The 23679-nt window shown below is 42.3% G+C and overlaps 1 protein-coding gene across 2 annotated transcripts in view; it reads right to left on the bottom strand.

The window, feature by feature from the left end:
* Positions 1–23679, bottom strand: part of NOX4 (NADPH oxidase 4) — a 699867-nt gene that overhangs the window by 510426 nt on the left and 165762 nt on the right. For both annotated transcript variants that reach the window (XM_085623140.1, XM_085623139.1), the window contains exon 5: positions 18354–18451. In XM_085623140.1, the coding sequence (XP_085479266.1) occupies positions 18354–18451 (98 nt within the window). The remainder of the gene's footprint in view (positions 1–18353; positions 18452–23679) is intronic.

Raw genomic sequence — 23679 nt, 5'->3', positions numbered from 1 at the left:
AGAAAAGCAGAAGATAATACACATGAATCCATAACTGTTTCCTGTATTTTCATCCTATTGTCTTTCTTTTGTGGGAAGTTCACATCATGTGTCCTCATTTTCCACAATTATTGTATTGAAGCATAGTATTGACGCATGGTCAAGGGTGGATCAGAAAGGGGGAGAAACAACCCACAGCCTTCTTTGGCAGTGGATCCTCAACTCACCATGGTTTAGTGTTGTATTTCAGTTGTTCAATGTTTCTCTAGTAGTTTCTTCAGCCTTATGGGAGTGAATGGTTTGAATCAATGGGATTTATGGTAGACAGTTGCTATGTTGACTGCTTCATTTATTTTGGGTGTTGGGCAAACCATATTTGCATTTGTTTAGCTAAGGGGTCAATAAACTGTTTCTGGGGACGCGCTTGCCGAGTTTGTGCTGTGCTGTGCTGCCATCTGCTCAAGGGACTCCAGTGCCCAGAATCCCGCACTCCCAGGAGGGAGGGGAATCCGCCGCTAACGCGCATAAGAGGCGCCAGGGAACACCGCAGCGCGGGACGCGCTAGCCGAGTTTGTGCTGTGTTGTGCCGCCATCTGCTCAAGGGACTCCAGTGCCCAGAATCCCGCACTCCCAGGAGGGAGGGGAATCCTCCGCTAACGCGCATAAGAGGCACCAGGGAACACCGCAGCACGGGACGCGCTAGCCGAGTTTGTGCTGTGCCGCCATCTGCTCAAGGGACTCCAGTGCCCAGAATCCCACACTCCCAGGAGGGAGGGGAATCCGCCGCAAACGCGCATAAGAGGCGCCAAGGAACACCGCAGCGCGGGACGCGCTTGCCGCGTTTGTGCTGTGCTGTGCCGCCATCTGCTCAAGGGACTCCAGTGCCCAGAATCCCGCACTCCCAGGAGGGAGGGGAATCCGCCGCTAACGCGCATAAGAGGCGCCAGGGAACACCGCAGCGCGGGCCGCGCCCGGGCAAGGCCCGGGCCAAGGGCGGGCCCGTCTGAGCCCGGAGGAGACTGGACTGGGCCATAAATCTTTCATTTGGACACAGGCTGAGGCTACTCTCCAGGTGAGCACAGTTTGCTGTTATTGTGTTGCACCCCATAGTATCATTGTATCACTGTAATCCTCGCTGAAATTATGGGAAGGCGTACGATAGCACCGGCCACTAGAACGGCCACAACGAGTATTGAAAGTATGCTGGAGAGGGCTGTCAGTATTGTGAGCAATGAGATTGAGCTCACAGAGAGGCGTTTTTCTCTTGGTTTAGGGCAATCTGTATCATCTTCTGGTCCTACCGTGGAAACAACTGATTTGATTGCAAGTGACTCTGATGCCCCTGTTTTGGCCCGCGAAGAGGTTCATGATATTATTACACTTGATCTATCTGAGCCAAATCCTGCAACACCTAAAACTCTTACTTTAGGGGCTAAACGCAAAAGGAAAGTTGGAAAGCCAGTGAGCGTGAAGAGGAAACAACCCACCCGCCCATGCTTCACTCGCTCGACTTTAAATTCGTGGATTCATTCATCAACAAACCAAACATTCGTTGAGGCCCTTGTGCACGCTCCACGGACTGAATTGCTCTTTCATACGACTGGAACTCAGACCGAGAATGACTTTCTACCTCCTATCATTGATAGTGATAACCAAGGCAGGGCAGTTGATATTAATCATCTAATTACTGTTATCACCGACTGTATTAAGCCTGTTCTCGATAATTTCCTTTTCTTATTAAAAGATCGTATCATTAATTATCAGTCTGTCCAGCAAGTACCCCCTACACAACAAACTATGAACGTTATCTCCCAAGTTGATGCTAGGGTACCAGATCCTATTAGCGCTAGTAAGCAAACTCAAAATGCATCTACTAAAAGTACGCTTACTTCTCACCAAAATATTCATGCACCACATAATCCAACTCAGGGAGTTAACGATTGTGTGACTTGTAATAAAATTCTCACATGTCTTGATTTGAGGGGCATAAGGGGGGCAAAAGGGATTCAGGATCCTATTATTAGAACAAGTGAAGGTAATCTGATAAATAATATGACACTCGCTACCAATGTACCTACCATGATATCCCATAGTGATAGCAAAGATAAGATATACCAAGAAGCTGACATTGATCTAACCCCTACAAACCATACCGAGGGCAACAATGTTGTATTAAACTTACCACCTGAGGTAGCAGGCGTCCCCCCATTAAGGAAAGATCAGACAGAGTCATGGGAGCAACTACGCTGTAAGTGCGTTGATTGGCTCTCCAAACATAGAAGATTTAGACCATCGCTAACTGAGAACATCATTATGGTACGACGAGTGGGTTTGCTGGGAACATCCCCCAAAACCATCAGGGGGGACTGTATAATTATTAATTTTTGTAGGCAAACAGTGGCAAAAACTATTTTATCATCACAGATGGAGCAGACAGGCCACAATACTGATATATGGGCACTTCCTTTAGGTTACTTTTAAAAACCCACAATTGAGACATCCCCCGTAACTCGCATAATCACATTCCAACATCCAATAGATTCACATCACTATCTGGTTTGGACTGCCAAGATTGACTGCCCACCCCGGCAATGTGTGAAGTACAAAATGATGCATTAGTCTTGCACCAACCCTAAACAATTCTCAGGCTATTAAAACTGATACATTAGTTATAAGGAATGATGAACAGACACTTAAAATATTGAGTTGGAATGTTGCCGGGCTGGCGTCTAAGTTGAATTTACCAGACTGGAAAGAGTTAATTAATCGTCAGGATATTGTGATGCTCCAAGAAACCTGGGCGACTCAGGAGTTGTACATGGAGGGTTTTGAATGTTTTAACACCCTGTCTCCGATCCCCATTTTAGGTAGACCTGCAGGCGGCCTCTCAACTTGGACAAATATTAAGGCAGGCGGCCGTTCTAGAATTTTGTCTACAAACAGCGACAAATTCCAAGTGACCCTCTATACTCGGGGGGATTCAATTTATTTGATTAATTTTTATAATGATGATTTTAAAACTGTCCCTAATATGAACTTTTCTTTGCTGTTTAATTTCATCTTAAAATTGCAATTACCAAATTGTGGTTCCCAAATTAAGGGCATATGTCTGGGTGGTGACCTCAATGTTAAAATACCAAGGGATATTTATTCTGCTGTTTGGCCAGTTACTAATGCACCACTGAGTAAAAGAGGGGAACAGTTAGTGAACCTCCGAAGCTCGCATAACCTTTTGAATGTTATGGAGATTGCAGCTGCTCCTCTTACAGATGGTTGTATAATACCAACCTATAGAAGCAGAGGGTTCACCTCCACTATAGACTATACTTTTGTAACTGCCTCCTTAGAGAGTCATGTGCTAAGGGCTGAGGTAATCCCAACATTACAAGGAGACCACAACCCTATTAGCACCATCTTAAGTTTCTCACGCCGGCCAGTGTATGATCGTACGTGTGGGGCATGTGATTTAATGACATCAACCGATAAACTCAGACTTGTTTGGCGTAACATTGATAATAATGTTTTATTTGAAACAATGATAAAATCTCATCTGAATTTGGTCAATATTTGTCTGATATCTAGTACATGCAATACAGAGGTAGTTGTCGCCTTCTCAGGGTTATGCTCTGGCATTAAAAACATATTATCTAAACCGATCAGGAATATAAAACCAGATCCTGGTTGGTTTAACGCTGACTGTTCTGCGGCTAATAGAGCATTAAGAAAGGATCTTGTAGATAAACCTAGAGCCAGCTATCTTGTATCGTTACTTAGGAGTAAATACAAAAAAGCTATTAAACGTAGGAAGGAGGAGCTTACTAATGATCATTGGGCTAACCTTGCGCGTGCAAATGTATTGAAAAACGGTAAGAATTTTTGGAGGGCTGTTAAAGACATGAAATCCGTGGGAATTATATCCTCATCGATTAGTTGTAATATCTCCAGTGAATCTTGGGAGGCTCACTTTTGCAAGATTTACGCTGTCCCAGTGTCTAACGAGCCCAAAAAAGATTATACATACACCACTGGGCTTCAGATTGAACTATCGGAGGTCGAAGAAGCTATAACTCAAAGTCTGGGGGGTAAAGCCCCTGGACCAGATGGTCTCCCGATCGATCTTATCAAAAGCAAGCCCGATTTTTGGGCACCACTTCTTACAAACGTTTTTAATAATCTTACTGATTCATCTATTCCTGACACATGGTCCTATAGTACCATAGTCCCTATTTTTAAGAAGGGGGACCGGTCAAACCCGAGTTGCTACAGGCCAATATAACTGATTGATAACACTCTGAAAATTCTGGGCAGGGTGATATTCAACAGGATTAATTCATGGGTTGAGGAAAGTCAGGTTTTGTATCCATCTCAGCTGGGGTTTAGGAGTAAGGTTGGCACAGTGGAACAATGCCTTAACCTCCACTTGATTATTAGCAAATATAATATCGCTAAGAAAACACCAGTGTACCTGGCATTCATGGATCATACGTCAGACTTTGACTTAGTAAACAGATCACGGCTGTGACAAACTCTTTTAAATCTTGGTTTGGAAGACTCACTAGTCTCCTTCTTGGCTTATCTGCACAGAGACCTAAAAGCTAGGGTGCGCATTGGCAGGAATGGTGAAACATCTAAGGCTATTGAAATTGGAAGGGGTGTCAGACAGGGCTGTGTTTTGGCCCACCTTTTATTTATTTTATATATTAATGATCTGACCAAATCTCTTCTGATTTCAACCGAAGACGTCCCAAACATCAGTGGCAACAAGATTCCTGCTTTGTTATACGCTGATGATGCAGTGTTAATGGGGCGTACTCCTAAAGGCTTACGTGCCCTGGTCCACGGTTTTGTGGAGTTTACGGCAACCTTGGACTTATGCACCAATTTTAATAAATCTTTTTTAATGTCGTGTGGATCCAAGAAATATTCCAATCTTTCAATTGTTATAAACTCCAATCAACTGTTATTAAGCACTCGCACCTTCCCGTACCTTGGCCTGGTATTCGCATCCAACGGACTATGGAATGACCATGTAGCTCACTGTAAAAAGAAGTTTCTCAACTCTATCAATACAATTCTTAGGCTACCCAAGCCAAAAAACATAGAGGTAGTGACTTCCATTATTAAAATTTACAGATTAATGCACACCAACCGTTACATATGGGGCAGAGGTATGGGGGAATACCATTAGCACACCTATCCAGTGCGAAGTAAATAGGTTTTGCCGTAAAATTTTGGGTGCCCCATTCTTTTCCTCTACGTACGCTAGTCATAGCGAACTTCACCTATCTTACATAGAGGATTTTATTAAGGCTCGCCCAACATTGTTCTGGCTAAGAATTTGGAAGAATTCGGCCGCCCAACTGACTAGGGATATAATTCTGGATTGTTTAAAATGTGACAAAGGGATGGACATATCTTGGCTGGCAGGAGTTCGTAAAAGTTTAAATAGCTTGAATCTGGAACATTTATTTTTAAACCCTCTAGATCACAGCTCTACCAGCATTAAAACCCTAGAAAAATTACTTTCTATAAAGAAACAAGATCAGTTATTGAGCGTAATAAATCCTCAGTCGCTAGATATATGCAAATTGAGTATGCGGCCCCAGTCATGCCCAAATACCTTCTTAAACCAGTTGGTTGCTGGGAAAGGGGTTTATTTTTCAGGTTAAGGGCAGACACAATAAAATATCTGCTGTCATTCCCCACTTGTTTTTCTGCCAACCTCGATCTTTCCTTATGTCCATGTAATAATACCCAAAAACAATCAATGCTGCACTTCCTATTCTTTTGTTCCTATTACCTTCCCCTTACCAAAAAATTCTTGAACCCGTATTTTAAAAAACGAGGTGTTATTGATTACAAGGTAGCCTACGGGATGGTGCTAGCTATTAACAATGATGAATTATGTTTTCGAGTTGGATCCTTTTTAGAAATGGCGGTGCGTACTCGTAATACTATGTACCCAGATTCATTTTTATCATTCGAAGTGTTTGAAATATTTGTATCTTCTTTTTGTATCATATTTTAAATTGTACTTTTATGGATATGTTGTTTTTATCCAAATAAAGTGCATATTGATTGATATTGATTGATTGAAAAAACTGTTTCAGTTAGACATATGGTAAGATTTATTCGTTGGTGCATTGGTTTCATCATAGCCAGTGGTCCCGTGAATCCTTGGCTCAGCAGTAGAGGGACGTATGTGCATCTTCTGGGCCCAGTGGTTCTGCTCTGGCCTTTACTTTGCAGTGCTCAGGGTTCTAACCGATGCATTCCAGTGATATAGACACACTACTTTGAAGCACTGAATTTGGTAAGCCAGTCTATGTTGAAAAGGTCGACCTGATCCTTTCCGGTATCAGGCAAGGTAGGCTGGTTTACTTTACTGGCCACAGCCATGGTAGAGCTGTTTCTTTCCCTGGTCTTAAGAGAAGGAGTCCCTTCTTGCCCAGTCATGCTCGTGAGTATTTGGTCTTTCTAGCTTGCTTTCCAGTGCAGAAATGGAGACCCTGAAATTAAAATGACACTGTAGCAATTCACAGTTTTCTGAATTGTCCAATTTCTCATCTTTTTATTAGCTCTTTTTTTGCTAGCATTATATCTCTGTGCACTGTGTCATTCAATGCTACATTTCATGTGCTCATCTCCTAAACATCGACTGTATATTTAGGTGCACTCAATTTGTTTAATTCTCCAGTAAGACCATGCTGCACCACTGACATGGAAGTTAAATGTAATATATTAGTTGTTGTGTTTATGGACAACAACCACAAATATGACTAAAGTATACTGTTTCAGAGAAAACCATAGTGCGTCGACAGGGCTGGAGCTTAAAACCTCTTTGGTATGTAGGAAAACTTATTTTATATATTAGATATGTTGCCCAGAAGTGTGCCTTGCTAGACCATAGGAAAGAGTGATTAATAATACAAGTGGAAAATTACACCTTCATAGGGAGCAGTTGTCAAAAGCTGTCTGCCATTGTGTAGGCCAAACTATGTGTATGTATTTATGTCTAAATGTGATATTTGTATAGCATAAACCTAGTCAAAATTAAGCCAAAGGCAAAAATACTGTCAATGAGTGTTTGCATGATAAACATGCTTCTGCAAGTGGAGGAGGTCTACATTTTCAAGGGAAAGTACTGATTCTGAATAACATTAATTTTGAGACAGACGTAAAAGTAGGGAAATAATAGTAAAATAATTTAAAGTTCCTTTTCATTTATCATTAAGAATGTACTGAAAATAGATTATTGATAAATGTAGCAGAAAAGCAACTTTAAAAAGTATACTTTATGCTATGACAGAGAGCAATCTTGATTAAAACTAATTTGTCCAGTGGCTTCAATCCAGTGACCTGAATAAACATCCTAGGATAGGTGTGAATGACTGGCCTTCTGGATGATAATAATGCTGTCTCTGAGAGGACAAAGCTGAAATGGTGTAAAAAGTGACCATTTAGTAGCAGTGAGTCATCTGTGAGTGTCAACACCAATGACCGCAGCAACAGCCCTTTCTTTGAACTGGGGATCCCAAAATGTGGGTCTCAGGAACCAAAACCATTCAGTCTCATTCTTAGTTATTAGTTTGTTCTCGCAGCCGTAGGGAAAAGTGGTTCCACACAAGGTGAGTGGAGGTTCCCTCATGTCAGTCAGGGTGCGTTTGAAATGGAATACCAAGATCTACCAGAGGGAAGATGCCTAGAGCTTTCTTGAATGAGGAATATATACAGTAAAGGAGAAAGGAAGCCCTGCAAAATGAAGTTGTGTATCTATGTTAGGATTGGTTACAGATAATAATCACTGGCGAGTGCATACGATAAAAAAGACACCATTTCTTTATAAAATTTGTGGACCTGGAAGAACATCATCAAGAAGAAAGTTCTTCCTGACTGCTGGACAAAGAATGCTGAAGGACTCTTGCCACCTGTTAATAGCCGGGGACTAGAACTGCAATATAGGTATTACCTTGTTGGGCTCCAGGTGCTGATACAGAGACACAAAATGTAGACATTTTCTCTGTTCTGAAGAAGACTGAGCAGACCATTTGGGACTGGACCTTGAGTGAGTCTTTGCTTAGAAGAGACTCAGTGATTAGAAGGCTACCCTCAAGACTTGAGAGCTGCAGGTTACATCAGGAATGCCTTTCTCAATAAGAAGCTTTTGGGAATGATTTATATTTTGGTTTAGAGGAAACCCGAAAGTAAATTGGCAGGATACCTGTTCCACAAAACTTGCGGCTTGCCCATTCAGCCTCAAGTTGCACTATCCTAGTAATCTTCTGACCTGACAGCACGTCCACTATGCCACTATCAGGTCACAGTGACGATCAACCCCACACTTTTAGGGTTGGGGAGACCATGACTAGATTTTCCTGGTTGGGACAGTCATGCAAGTCTTGGTGGTCCTGGGCAGGGAAGTCTGTCAATGGTCTGCACACACAGTGATAAAGGTCCTGCGTGTCAGCAGGGTTGATGTTTTGTTTTTCTAGAACAGAGTATTGCTTAGGGAATTTATTCCTGAAAAACAAAAAGGTTTGCCAACTAAGCACAATAAACATGGAACCCATTCAGCAAACACTTCCACCTTCAGATAAACCACCACACCAGTGGTTCACAGGAAGGTTTAGAAAGCCCCACCAGCAGGCAGAAATCATCTAAATTTGACAGACAATAATTCACCAGGGCAGTGGGCTGTCTACTAAGATCTAAATGGTTCATAAATCATTTTTGTAACTTGTGGAAGACCAAGTCAAGGTACGGAAACTAAGGTGGTGTTTGCTTCAAAAGCACAGTTCTTGAGAAATATACTAAAACCATATGTATCCGGAAGAGTTTGCTCATGCTATCCTAAGCGAGGCACATATGACAGAGGCAGAAAAACACTAATGCAAAACAGAGAAAAAAATCAGCGAACAATGTAGTGTTGAAAATCAGACTCTAAAGAACACAAATGCAGGAGCACTTAGGACAAGAAAAAAAATAAAACAGATGAACTAATATCTGGGCATTAATGTCTTAGAGCAGAAACCTGGATAGTTTTCTGCATTTTTGAGACTCATAACGTTCTCATAAATCTACAAAAAGGAGAAATTTCCAGGTGTCCTCCAGCATGCATTGATCCCATTCATGTACACTATCTGCAGACAGACAATAATCAGGTTCAAGGCAGTAAAAATGAACAAATGCACATGCTGTTTCCATTTTATCTGACCTATGGAATCATTTTCCCTTGTCGCAAAATCCCTTCCTCTACACTCCTTGAAAATATGGGCTATTTCTCTCTATAAACAAATACTATGGGGCCTGTTCACAAATCTAAACTTACACGTGAGTAAATCTATATATTTATGTTTACTCTTATACTTCGTGGTAAATTTACTACTTTTGACTATTCACGATTTACAAGTCTAAAGTTACTCAAAAGTGTAGAGACTTACATGTCTTCACCTCCGAAAACAAGAGGTGGAACCAAACGTACTAGTGTACTGTTACTACAGCAAATAAAGGAGCTGTAGTAAGTCCAGCACCACACATAGCCAACCACTGACACTGCAATACACTCCCATAGAAAATAATGGAGGGACATAAATTAGAACCCCCTAGGAAATAACATTACATTAAAATAATTTGTTTGAATATTTAAAAATATATATTAATTAAATTGAATGTAAAAAATTATATATATATTTTTTAAATTATGAAATGATCACATATTTTAATAACCTTGTTGATGCAAAAATAAATATAACGATTTAAAAAATACACACATTTACATTCATTCTATACATAATGTTTTGTAATTTTCAAAACATAATAAATACAAACATTTTACTTTAGGTGGGTTTTCTTTTATAACTCTTTTATAAACAATTGTGATTCAATGTAATACATTTAAAACATTCCTATATTTATTTAAAAAACAAGTTAATAGTTTTAAGGTACCACTTGTAACTTTTCACTTGTAGACGGAAGTCTCCACTACCGGTGCGGAGATCTCTGTATTTTAAAGTGTAGGGAAAAATGTGAAAGATTACTAAACAAAAAAAGAAAAGTAATATTTGAATTTAAAGTATTAATGCTACATAATTTTAGAGATTTATTTTGATTGTATAACTTTTACACCATTAATAACAATTTAAATTTAAAATTTATATTTTAATATATTAAAAAATATTCTCAAGTTTAAATAATAAAAACAATCTCACTTAAAGTAAAACAAAAATGTAGCATTTTCAAAATGATTAAAATTGATATGTAGAATTTAAAGTAATTTATTCATATTTTAATAAAAATTATGTTACATATATTTTGAATGTAATTTCTTTTATTGAAATAGGTTAAATTAAGATAAAAAAAGTTTATATTTAGATATTTCTTAACATTATGAACATTATGAACTGTATTTATGTTGTTGATTAGTTTAAATACATTATTTAATTAACCATTATTTTGTATGGGATTATATTTTAAGTCCCATTTTATTACTATGGGAGGTAGTTGCAGTACCAGTGGTTGGCTGTGGGTGGTGCTGGAGTACATTTACAAAAGTTTGGGGTCCTTTTTGGCTGTAGCAACTTCAAATGTGCAGTTTGTGAATAGGAATGGGCTTAACTCTTTTGTGGGTGCACATCCCTCCTTCAGCTCCTCCTTACTCTTCCCTGAACGTCCCCGTACTCCTCCCTTAAACCTCTCCTAACACCTTCCTTAACCCCTCTTTATTCCTATGTTATCCCCTCCCATTTTATAGTACGGACTCTCCATTTACAGCCACTCCCACCTGTCCCTCCCACATTTACTACAATAACATATACTACGTAGGACAGGAGGGTGGGGGCAAGCAACAACATAGAGCCACACAGGTGGGAGGGTGAGGGTCAAGCAAAAACCTGGAGCGGCACAGGAGGATTGGTGGGTAAACAACACAGACCAGGACAGGAAGGTGGGAGGAACAAACAACAACATGAAGCGGGATGGAGTAGTGGGTGCGGGCAAACAACAACAAAGCTGGAGGGATTGTGGGTGAAGCAAGTAACAACAGAGTGAGATGGGAGAGTGGGTAGCGGCAAGCAACAACATGGAGTGGAATAAGAGGGAAAGCAGAGCAAACAAGAACATGGAGAAGGGAAGAAGAGTATGAGAGGAGCAAATAACAAGAATCAGGACAGGAGACTGGGTGGGGGCAAATAACATATAGCAGGATGGAAGAGTGGGTGGGGGCCAAGAACAGCACTGGGTGGAATGGGAGAGTGGGTGGAGGAAACACCAACATAGAGAGGGATAAGATGGTGGGGGCAGGCAACAACACTGAGCAGAGCAGGATAGAATAGTTTGGACAACCAATAATACAGAGCGGGCGGTGGGGGAAACATAAACATGGAGCTGAATGGGAGGATGGTTGGGGGCAGGCACCAGAAAGCCTTAAGCACACTGGTGAGATAGGGGATCATGCACACTTAAGGGGAACAAAAGCATATGAAATAGAGCGACATGGTGTAGGAACATAAGGTAGACATGTCGCAAACATATGTATTCGCAACAAGTGTGTGGTATCCTGTATATTTATTTATCCTGTTGCTTTCTCCCTAGCTGCTCAGCCAGTGTGAATGTGCTGCGTGGAATGTTGGTGTGGTGATGCTGAATGGAATGTTTGCATGACTGTGAGGTGAAGTTTGACAGTTGGAGTATGAACTGAGCAGCAGGCAGGCTGCTCCTGGTGGTGCTGCTCTACATGAACTTACCAACCTGTAACTAAAGCTAAATAAATTCATCTTAAACTATTATTATTATTAAACTAAATTTGTAAGGCGCTCAGCTACCCCAAAAGGTTTCCCGGTGCCAACTGGTAGGAAGAGAGAACAGGATAGGGAATCTGAGATTAAACAACCAAGTCTTTAGATTTTTTCGGAAACTATCATATAGGGTTTCCTCACATAGTGTAAGAGGCATGGAATTCCACAAAGTGGGGCAAAGATAAGAGAAGAAGCGGCCGTGCATGCGCGACCTTTTTAATTTGGGAATGGTGAACCTATATTGATGGGCTGATCATAAGAGTCGTAAAGGGAGATACAGTTGTACCAGCGATTGCAGATATGTTGGGGCTACTCCCTATTTGATTTTATCCATATAGCATAATGCTTTGAATGTGATGCGATTCTCTATCTTCAACCAGTGTAAGTCGCGAAGATAGCTAGTAATTGATGGAGTCTTAGGTATATTGCACAGCAGTCTATCTGCCGCGTTCTGTACTACTTGGAGCCTATGGATAACGGCTTTGTTGGATCCCAAGCAAAGAACATTGCCATAGTCCAGCCTGGAGGTGACCAAGGCATGGACCACCGTTTTCTGTACAGCACGAGGTATCATCCATAAGATTTTTCTTAGCATTTTTAGGACGTTGAAGCAAGTAGCATCTACCTTGTTGACTTGTTGCTTCATTGAAAGTTGGTTGTCAATCATGAAACCCAGATTGTGGACTTGGTGTACTGACAGGGGCAAAGTGCCCATTTCGGATGGCCAGTGATGCAATCCCCAAAGGTCAGTCTTTTTACCTAGGATCATAGCCTCCGTCTTATCTCCGTTAAGCCTGACTACTGGATTTCATCATTACATTTTTGGCAACGATTTTGAGATAAGAACCCATGTGAGTAAGCTGAAGAAGTTAATTCTACAGAGAGAAACTATGAAACAAGGGATTACATGAAATCACAGCCTGAAGAAACTACAGAGAAAGTAACTGTAAAGAAATATTTGTTGAAGCTGAGAGTACAGAGACAGACAGATTGCCCTGCAGCCCTTCAGCCCCACCAGTGTCCTGTTCATCGGACGGCTCCAGCCAGGGCGTGCATCTGTTGGTTACATGAACTGCCATTCACTTTATTGTAGACAAGCTACAGAACGCTGAGTTATACCAGCATCATACAGTGTTTTAAAGAAATCTGTTAGGGCTTGGAAGGATGAAAGCAGCAGCTTCTTTTCACAGAACCTGGCAGTGCTCAAAAGATCGGTCAAGTATTGCAACAATTTATTAAAAGACATTGGCTGGTGTGCTGTCAACAGTGAGGAGAAGTTCACCGTACAAAAAGCAAAAAAAAGTTACTTTGGTGAGTGTTTGTTTTTCCCTCTCTCAGCGCCATACTGTCCATTATTGCATGAGGACTGGGAGGCATTTCATTCGATTCATGTGGGACCCGACAGTTTCTGCTGAGTCTTGGTGCATGGATTTCCCATAGCGTTACCATGGGGCGCGTCACCTCTACGATCCAGGGCTGGAATACGTACTGTGCTCAACATTTCATGCACGTACACACCTAGAGCCACCCGGCTCTGTTCTGCATTACATGCCACCCTATTTTTTAGGTCTCACCTGGCATTAGTAGCGTGCATGCGCTGCACACGCCATGCGAGGGCTTTTGAAATCGATACGATTTCAGACGGGTTCTTTAAGCCACGCCCTTCTTTTCCATTGGCTCGTGCCCTCGTTTATGTTAAACGAGGGCGTGTGATTGGTTGCCGCCTTGTCCATTTTTAGGACGGCCCATTTCAACTGGCCGATGCCATCTTTGTTCCCGTGACGTGGGAGCTGCATTCCTTACAGAGCGCGCGCACGCCGCACATTAAAGCACATTGTCGCCCTTTCCTTTTCAAACTAGCTCAGGCCAGTATGTCTCATCTTTGTTCCCATGACGTGGGAGCGGCATTCCTTACAGCGCGCGCGCCGCACATTGTCGCCCTTTCCTTTTCAAACTATCTTAGGCTGTAGCACTGTGCCTATGTTAGTCATACCCCAGGATGAGCACTATACCCGCTTCAGGTTCCAGTTTACCAGTATGTCTATGTACACTCAGTCATACTCCAGTGTGTGCGCTATACTCGTGTCAGGATCCAGTGAAGCACTGTGCCTATGTCAGTCAGATTCCAGTATGTGCACTATGCCCGCATCAGGCTCCAGCGCGAGCACAGTGCCCGTGCCCGACTCCAGGTGCCCCTGGTGATACTTCCTGCTGCAGACCTCTTGCTGCTGCTCTCCCTTTAAATCCCCAGCAGGTTTCTCGCTGCTGTTGTTACTGGCTCTCTCGGGCTGCAGGAGGGTCCCTGCGCCCTGCTCACACGCTGCTATCAGCGATAGGCAAGGAGGGAGGCAGCAGCGGCAGGCACTGAGGGAGCCGGGCACCAAGCAGGGGTGGCCACTGCAGCAGGGACCATTCTCCCAGAGGCAAGGAACCGCCTGCAGCCCACTAGCCACATCTGCCCTTCCTGCCGGCTTCTCGCTCTCTCTGCCCTTGTTTACCCCCTCTCTCTCTCCCATTCTGAGCCCCCTGTATGTGTATCTCTCTCCCCTCTGCCCTTGCTTCCTTCACCCCGCTCTATCTCGTTCCACATCTGCCCCCATGTGCACATCACCCTCCCGCGACCCTAGTTTCCATCTCACCCTCTATTCCGCTCCACTTCTGACGCTGTGTGTGTGTGTGTACGTCTCCCTCCCCTAGGTTCCGTCTCCCCCTCGCTATCTCGCTCCATGCCTGACCCCATGCATGTCACTCTCTCTGCTCTTGTTTCCGTCTCCCCCTCGCTTTCTTCCCCCATTTCTGAACACCTGTGTATCTCTCTCTCCCCTGTCTCTCTCTCCCCTCACTATCTCACTCCACTTCCCAGTGTGTCTCTCTCTGCCCTTATTTCCACCTCCCCAGTATCTCTCTCCCCTTCTGACCTTCATGCGTTCTCTCTCTCTGCCCTTGTTTCCGTCTCTCTCTCACTCGCTCCCCTTCTAATCCCTTTGTGTGTCTCTCTCTGCCCTTGTATCTATCTCCCCCTCTCTCTCGCCCCCCTTCTGACCTCCAGCGGTCTCTCTCTCCCTCTGCCCTTGTTTCCTTCTCCCCCTCACTATCTCACTCCACTTCTGACCCCTTGTGTATATCTCCCTCCAGCTGCCCTGGTTTCCATCTCACCCTCTATTCCGCTCCACTTCTATGTGTGTGTACGTCTCTCTCCTCTAGGTTCCGTCTCCCCTCCCTCGATGCCTGACCCCCTTGTGTCACTCTCTTCCTCGGTCTTGTTTCCGTCTCCCCTCGCTCTCTTGCTCGACGCATGACACCCCTGTGTGTCACTCTCCCCCTCTGCCTTGTTCCCGTCTTCCCCTGCTCTCTTTCTTCACTTCTTCACTACCTTGAGAAAAATACACCCTTTCAGTTCACTCCTAACATTCTGAAACACGCATTGAAAATGCAATAGGTCTCACCTTTTATTAAGTTAAAGCCATTTGCTTTGCTATATAATACCATTAGCAAAGCAAATGGTTTTAACTTAATCAAAGGCGAGACCTATTGCATTTTCAATGCTTGTTTTTTTCTATGTATACTTTCCTATGCAAGCATGTTGTCGCGTCTCACATCGGTGGAGTGACATTCCAGGGAAAAACAAAGCGGCACCACCAGCTGTGCTGATGTTATGCTGCCAACCAGTTGCTGGTGAAGTAAATCACGTTCCTGTGGCACACGAGATGCAGAGAGGTGGGCAGATGCTTCTGCCACAGAGCATTTTTTGTGTCACTGAAATAGTGCCCAGCATGTCCTACAGGCATTTGGATAACCTTTAAAGTGTGGTAATTTTAACTGGACAATTCATGCAATCTCATATGGATAAGCTTCTTTTTTCATTCGTTTCAGGTGCTTTAAACAAGCATATTTGTTTTTCTTGTGACTGCGACACTGGAGATCAACGCTTGGTTCCTAGTCGGGTGTGTCAGCGTCTTATGTTGGTTGGTTAGTCACTACATTATTTTCTCTTCAAATTCCTCGGAATAGCAGCCACTGCACAATGGTGCAATGTGATGCATACTGTCTGGATATCCAGCATATTCATTGAGTGATGGCAAATGTAGTTTGTGAAGATTCGGATCTCACCAGTGACCCAGTACAGTTTTGATGTTACGTTTTCATTTCTTAAGTTTAATTGTATATCTTTGTTTCTATTTTATGTTTATATTTCCTGGTTGCTCACTACACTCGGTGTTGTACTGGAAGTCACAAACTGCTCTTTTGGTCAGCAGTTTCTTTATCGTGCTCTATTTTCATGGCTGCAAACTCATGTCTGGGTGTGTTTACTAGTGCATTGCGTATTAGCATGTGTATTGCTGTGATAGCTGTTATGTATGTTGTGAGGGTAAATTTATGGTCTTGGTGTCATTTCTACAGTCTACGTATGTTGACATTTTATTTTACATCTTACTCCACATTGTTACATTGAACCCTACATACCCCTCACACGTGGGATTGCGCTATGGGTGGGAATGGCCCATTTCTTTAGTTTAACCTTTACACACCCTTACACGAAGGTCGGAAATGGGTGAAAGTCCCATTTCTAGAATTTACATTACAGACCCGTACACAAAAGGGAGGTTTATATTGGTTAAATTCCCATTTCTACAGGCTACTTTTCATTCCCTTGCATGAGGGATGACTAAGTGGGTGTTACTCAACCATGTCTACGTAGTTGTTACACGCCCTTACATGAGGGGTGGAAATGGGTGAAAGTCCCATTTCTACAATTTACACTACAGACCCTTACATTAGGGGTCTCCAAATGGGTACTAGTCCCATTTCTTCAGATCACGTTTCACACCCTTATACGAGGAATGACTGAACTGTGTGTAAGTCATCTTGGGCTAAACATTTGTTTTGCTGCCCTTAGGTGAGAAACGGCTCTATGGGTTGGAGTCACCCATTTTCACACAATTCGTTTGCTGACCTTAGGTGAGGAGTGGCTATATGGGTGGGAGCTCCCCATTTTCACAGTTTACACCACTTGTCCTAATTCTAAGGATGTTGGTTATGTGTGAGTGTTACCTGTTGCTACAGGTTTCTCCACTCGCCCTTGTCTTGGGGACGTTTAGTCGGGTGTACTACACCCATTACTTTTCTGTTATAGATGTGTGTGTCAGTCGTTCATACAGCTAGTTCATATCGTGCTGTGTTGTGCATCCTCTCATGCCTATCTGGCCAGATGGTGTAGTTGGTGGTAGTCATTGGTGTGATTGTGTCGTTTACCTAACATGTTGTTTCTTCTACCATATTTTATGCCATATTTTAAGAAATTTATAGAGGGGGAGGATCGTTGATATATTATCCTGTATATTTATCTATGCATCTTCTCAATTTTTCTCAATTTTCTCTTGTATATTTACCTCTGCATCTTCGTACTATATTTTCAATGCTAAATTGTTGCTTTTTATTCATCTATCTGTCTTATTTAATTTTATCAATGTTTTATTATAGTTCTTCTGGTTAATGTTTTTCTCACTTCTTGCATTTGTGTACTTTAGCATATTTCTCTTTAATTGATCTTGCCAATACTTTATTCCGTTTTGCAGTTTCATTTTTCTGTTATATAAAGGGGGAGGATATGTAATATCCTGTATATGTATTTCTCCTGTTGCTTTCTCCCTAGCTGCTCAGCTAGAGTGAATGTGCTGCATAGAAAGTTGGTGCGGTGATGCTGAATGGAATGTCTGGGTGCCTGTGAGGTGAGATGTGACAGTTGGAGTACGGGCTGAGCAGCAGGCAGGCTGCTACTGGTGGGGCTGCTCTACATGAACTTACCAACCTGTAACTAAAGCTAAATAAATTCATCTTAAACTACATCTTGGCTACTGGACTTCATCATTACAAAGTGTTTCAACAAAAAGAAAATAGTAGCTCTCACAAGGCAAGAAGTGGATGGATAAAAGTACTCGAGCCATGCTTGAGGGAAGAGTCAAACAGACAAAGAGGAAGAGAAGCCGGCAAGCATTGACCAAAGAGAAGCAAGCAAATGAGAGAGACAATTAAACTAATCAATTGTTTGCAATGGCAGGCTATAAGCCTACCGTAAGGTAATAAAATACCTTGCAAGCGACAACACCTGCATGGTTTCATGCGAGACCTAATGACACTAAGTGCTTAGCTTCATGTATGTTAAAACCTATGCAACACATGAGAGTGTAAGTTCAAGGCATAAACACAAAATATTATATATAACTTTGTCACCACAGAAACCTAGTCTGTTTTAAAAATGGGTTTATTAGACCAAATTGTAAGTATTCAAAACTTTAGATGACATAGATTTTGCAGATTGTCATAAAAAAAATGGACTATATTTTGAAACCTTTCAATTATTTATTGATGGAAAAGCTAAGCGTACGGTAGTGCACATAGAAGTTAGTTTGTACAAAGTGATAGGATTGGGCCAGGCAGCATCTATGCTTGGAAATCCAACCTGTGAATATCAAACCTGGGATTAATATCCACACTTGTCAAAAGCATAAATAGATCATGTCAACACACTGAACAATTTTTCTGAAACTGACTTAAAATAATCTCCCACCAGTACTTACTGACCTCATTCTTGTAACTTGCAACATTGAGTCCTGGAAAGTCCTTGTTGTAGTTCAAAGAAAAGTTGAAGGCATTTATCATGTGAGCTCCAACATGAACTGCTATAAAAACATAACAAAAACACGAAATTAAGTGCAGTCCAAGGCAAGCTAAAATCACAATTTCAAGTGAAGGATTGTTTCATAACAGTGAATATATAGCAAAACAATGAAACAACTCTCAAGAAACTGTGGCCAATAAATGTTCTAATATATGTTTGGCTACTTACAAAACAAACTAATTTCCTTTACACAATCATATAATTTGGTAATCAGATTTGACAGATTTTCGTCCTATGCCATGATGGCACAAATACATTTAGAATTGTTTCGCCACTAAAGAAATTATTCACCATGGAAAGAGCAGGAGTGGTAGAGAAAGTATTCAGCAGAAAATCTGCCAGTACCCATCACTGTACACACAGTTTCTCCAGGCAAATGAGGATCCTAAAAATGTACCCTCAATGTTTTTAAGTATGCTGTGAACACCAAACATACTTACTTTACCATAACAGTATTCTCACACCTAAAACATGTAGAAACTGGCTAATACCTGATAGGCTTACTCAACTCTCCAATAAGGCCATAGTATATAGTGTAGAATCTACACCCATGTCGTAGAAAGTTAATTTTCACCTGCGGACGGCAACATCTATTCTACCATCCACAACGGTATGACTTTGGGCCTACCCTGCATAGCTTGACAGAAGCAGCTTGAACCCTGCTGTACAGACCTAATGACAGGGAGGAAAACGAAATGGTTACTTACCAGTACGAGTAGTTTTGCAGCTTGAAGAGTTTTCTGGATTCACATGCTGGGCATCAGATTATGTAGCGGTTTCTCCCATGTTTGGGAAGCTGTGGTAAGAGGAAGACTTAGCAAACAGGTTTAGAAGCACCCTTTGTCCGATTTGAGCTTCCTTATTTATTTGTATGTCCACGCAATAATGCTTTCTAAATGTGTGTGGTGATGCCCATGTTGCTGCTGTGCAGATGGCATCGATGGGAACATTTGCCATGAAAGCCAGCGTCGCTCCTTTCTTCCTAGTGGAGTGAGCTGTTGGTTGTATTGATAGTTCCTTTTTGGCATTAGCATAGCTTAGTTGTATTGCTTGTACTATCTATCTTGCAATGGTTGCTTTAGTGACAGCTGATTCAGTATTGGTATGTGAGTAAGCCACGAACAACTGTTTTGTTTTTCTTACTTGTTCAGTTTTTTGCAGATAGTATAGTAGGGCCCTTCTCACATCCAGGGTATGAAGGCTTCTTTCTGCTTTAGTTTTTGGGTCCTTGAAGAAAACTGGTAAGTTGATGTTTTGGTTCAGGTGATACTTAGTTACCACCTTTGGTAAAAGCTGTGGGTTAGTTTTTAAGATGATCTTATCCTTGGGGATTTTTAGATATGGCTCCTGTACTGTTAATGCTTGTAGTTCACTTGCTCTCCGTAGTGATGTTATTGCAATGAAAAATGCTGTCTTAATAGTGACATGTTTGAAGTCTGCTGTATGCATGGGTTCAAACGGTTTTCCCATTAGCTGAGACAGCACTGTATTTAAACTCCAAGTAGGTATTGGAGCAGTTCTTGGGGGAGCCACTCTTTTTGCTCCTTCCAGAAATCTTTTGATGAGCGGTCTAGTGAAGAAACTCTAGCATGCTTTCCCTCTTGTGTATGCCACTATGACCGCGAGGTGCACCTGTAGGCTTGAAAAATTGACGTTGCAGTCTAAAAGGTAGGTAAGGTACGTAACTACTGTTTCCTGTGTATTAATTGTATTAGTTTTGTTATTAGCTGTGCACCATGTGATGTATCGCTTCCATTTAGCTGTATAGCATTTCCTTGTTGACTGCTTTCTTGCGTCCTTCAGAATCTCTATGGTTCGGCAGTTTGAGGTGCCCAAATTCTATGTATTCAGGCGCCAGGCTGCTAATTGTAATGTTGCTGGTTCCGGGTGGTAGATTTGGCTATGTTGCATTGTTAGCAGGTCCTTGTCTGCTTTGATCCTGATGATCTCTCCTTTGGAGAGTTCTAGGAGAGTTGAGTACCATGTCTGTCTTGGCCAACAGGGGGCAATCAGAATCATATTTGTTCCTGGTTCGCTTGCTTTTTGCAGTACTCTTTGCGTCAGGGGAATTGGTGGAAAAGAATAGACAAATGTCTGAGACCAATTGAGTGAAAGTGCATTTCCCTTTGACAGGTGGTGTGGAAACCTGGATGCAAAGTTTTGGCAGTTCTTGTTCTGCATTTTTGCAAAGAGAGCCAACACTGGTGTTCCCCAGATGTTGAACAGGTATTGTACCATTGTTTGCTTTAGCTCCCATTTGTGTGAGCAACTGTTCTGTCTGCTTAACCGGTCTGCTGTGATGTTGTCTACCCCTGGTAGATGAACTGTTTGCAGACTGATTTGCCGTGGTATTGCCCATAGCCAAATTTCTTGTGCCAGTTTGCGTAGGGGGAAGGCTTTTGTTCCCCAATGTTTGTTCAGGTAAAACATTGTTGTTGTGTTGTCTGTTAGTATCAGGATGGGTTTTCCCTGAATCGGTTTCTAGAATGCTTGGAGTGCCAGAAAGACAGTTTTAATTTCTAAGAAGTTGATGTGTTTTACGGAGTGTTCCTTGCTCCATCGCCCTCGAATTTGTAGTCGGTTCAGATGTGCTCCCCAACCGTTGAGGGATGCATCCGTGGTTATTGTCACAGATGAAGCTGAGTTTTTGAAAGTTCTCCCCTGTGCTATGGCGTTGGATACCCACCATTGTGTTTCTGTCTGTAACTCCCTGTGGCTTGTGACCAGCTGTTGGCGATCCATTCTTGGAATGGTTGAATGTGTAGGCGAGTGTGAGGGATGAGTGGTATGCATGATGCCATAATTCCCATCAGCTTCATTACCTTCCTCACTGTCAGAGATTTTCCCTTCTGGTAGAGGGCTGTTTCGTTGTAGATAACTTTTATCCTGTTTTGTGTGGGATATGCCCTTCCATTCCTTGTGTTTAGTTCTGCCCCCAGAAATATCTTTTCCCTTTGTAGATTTGTTGATGATTTTTTGTGGTTTATGGATAATCCTAGGCTTTAAAGTGGTTGAATTGTTTTTTGAACCTGTTTCTGGCATATTTTTCTTGCGCGTCCCCTTATTAGCTAATCGTCCAGATAGGGGTATACATGGATCTTTTCTTTTTTTAGGCAGGCGGCCACTGAGGCCAGACACTTTGTGAATACCCGTGGGGCTGATTTTATTCCGAACGGGAGTACCTTGAATTGGTAGTACGTTCCGTTGTGTAGGAATCTTAGGTACTTTCTGTGTGTACTGTTCATTGGAATATGTAAATAGGCGTCTTTGTGGTCTATTGTTGCTAGGAAATCTCCTTTTTGGATTTGTGGGATTATTTCTTGAAGGGTACACATTTTGAAGTGTTGTGTCCGTATGAACTTGTTTATGAATCTTAAGTCCAAGATTGGTCTCAGGGTTAAGTCTTGTTTTGGTACTAGGAAGTATGGTGAGTAGTTTCCTTTGTGCCGTTCTTGTTTTGGAACTGTTTCTATTGCTTGTTTTAGACACAGTTCCTTGATTTCTACGTTTAGCAGTGTTTGTTCTATTTTTGATAATTTTCTTATTTTTGGTGGATTTGCAGGTGGTGTCCTTGTCAGTTCTATGCAATATCCCTGTTGAACCAAATTTAATATCCATTTGGCCTTTGTAATACTTTCCCACTGTTTGAGGAAGTAGGATATTCTTCCCCCCACTTTTTTTTGTGTGGGCCTTTTTCCGTGTTGGAGTCAGTTAGAGGTATTAACCCTTCCTCCGGAGGTTTGGCCTCTTCCTCTGCCGTTTCCTCACCCTCGAAAGGGCTGCTTTTGTGACAGAAACAAGCCCTGGGCACACGTGAACTTGTGTTTAACAAGGTACCAGTCAATAAAAATAGATTCTGAAAGAAATGTCAATGTTCCTCTCTGGTGAATGGATTCTTGATTGTATTATTCAAAACGAGCAAACGAAAACCAGCCAACACGTGTTTCGTCGCCAATGGAAGTAATCCTGTGACTTCCTCAGGGTATCGATACCCAGGAGGCACCTCAAGAACTGCTGCCGCGAGATATTACAGTGTACCCGCCGCAAGAAATACGGACTATCCTCTGTGTGTCCTACGCTGGCGGCATGACTCTGAGTTCTGAATCGTACAGCGTTGTTGCCATGAGCCACCTCAGCGTACCCGCTGTAGATCCACACTTTGAACTTGGACATCCTGACGTCCTGCTATGAGCTCGCGGCACATGATATAATGTAATTACCGGATCACCTCCACTAGGATATAATTGTACCCGTTATACCCTTTACTTATTCTTCGTGAAGCACAACTTGACCAGCCGGTTGGAATTATCACCGGCAGAGCGTTTATACAAAGACTCGCACCGTTACCTACAGCCCTGAGGAAGTCGCAGGATTACTTCAATTGGCGACGAAACACGCTCTGGCTGGTTTTCGTTTGCTCGTTTTGAATAATAAAAATCAAAAATCCATTCACCGGAGAGGAACATTGACATTTCTTTCAGAATCTATTTTTATTGACTGGTACCTTGTTAAACACAAGTTCACGTGTGCCCAGGGCTTGTTTCTGTATCACTTTGTGCAGGGTTCTTCCCTACACATATTTAGGGGTTTTAGGGAATATCCCCTTACCTGGTAGCACCGTACATAAATTATAATTGCACCAATAATAAGCATACGTTTACATAGCAGAGCGCCAATTGTCCTGAGTCACTAAAAACCCTTCAGGCTGCTTTTGCTGTTGCCAACCCTGGTAACCAGACTGTTGCCCCATTTGTTGGCTTGTGTTTTGCCCCTGGGATTGTGGCATCTGTTGCTTTTGACTGAAGCTTCCTCTCCCTGTGGTCTTTCTGTTGGAGAATCCTCCTCTCTTGAAAGATCCTCTTTGTTGTAGGGCCCCCATTGCCCTGGCTGTTTCATTATCCTTCTTGATTTGCTGAAGGGATTCATCTACTTCCTTGCCTAATAACTCTTGTCCGTTAAGAGGCCTGTTGATGATAGATGTCTGGACCTCTTGCTTGAATCCAGAGATCCTGAGCCAGGCATGTCTCCAGAGTATAGTTCCTGTGCACATTTGCCTGCTTGCGGTGCCTGCTGCGTCTAGTGCTGATTTTAGGCAGGTATTAGCTAGATTTTTTCCTTCTTGGACCACCGCTCTTGCTCTTTTCTTGTCCTCCTCTGGGAGTTTGTTTATAAACTCTTCCATTTCGTCCCACTGTTGGTGGCTGTATCTGTTCAGCAGGGCATTTGAGT

Source organism: Triturus cristatus, chromosome 8 (genome assembly GCF_964204655.1).
Source record: "Triturus cristatus chromosome 8, aTriCri1.1, whole genome shotgun sequence".
Lineage (NCBI taxonomy): Eukaryota > Metazoa > Chordata > Amphibia > Caudata > Salamandridae > Triturus > Triturus cristatus.
Note: the sequence above shows the minus strand (reverse complement) of the source record. Positions and strands in the feature narration are given on the sequence as shown.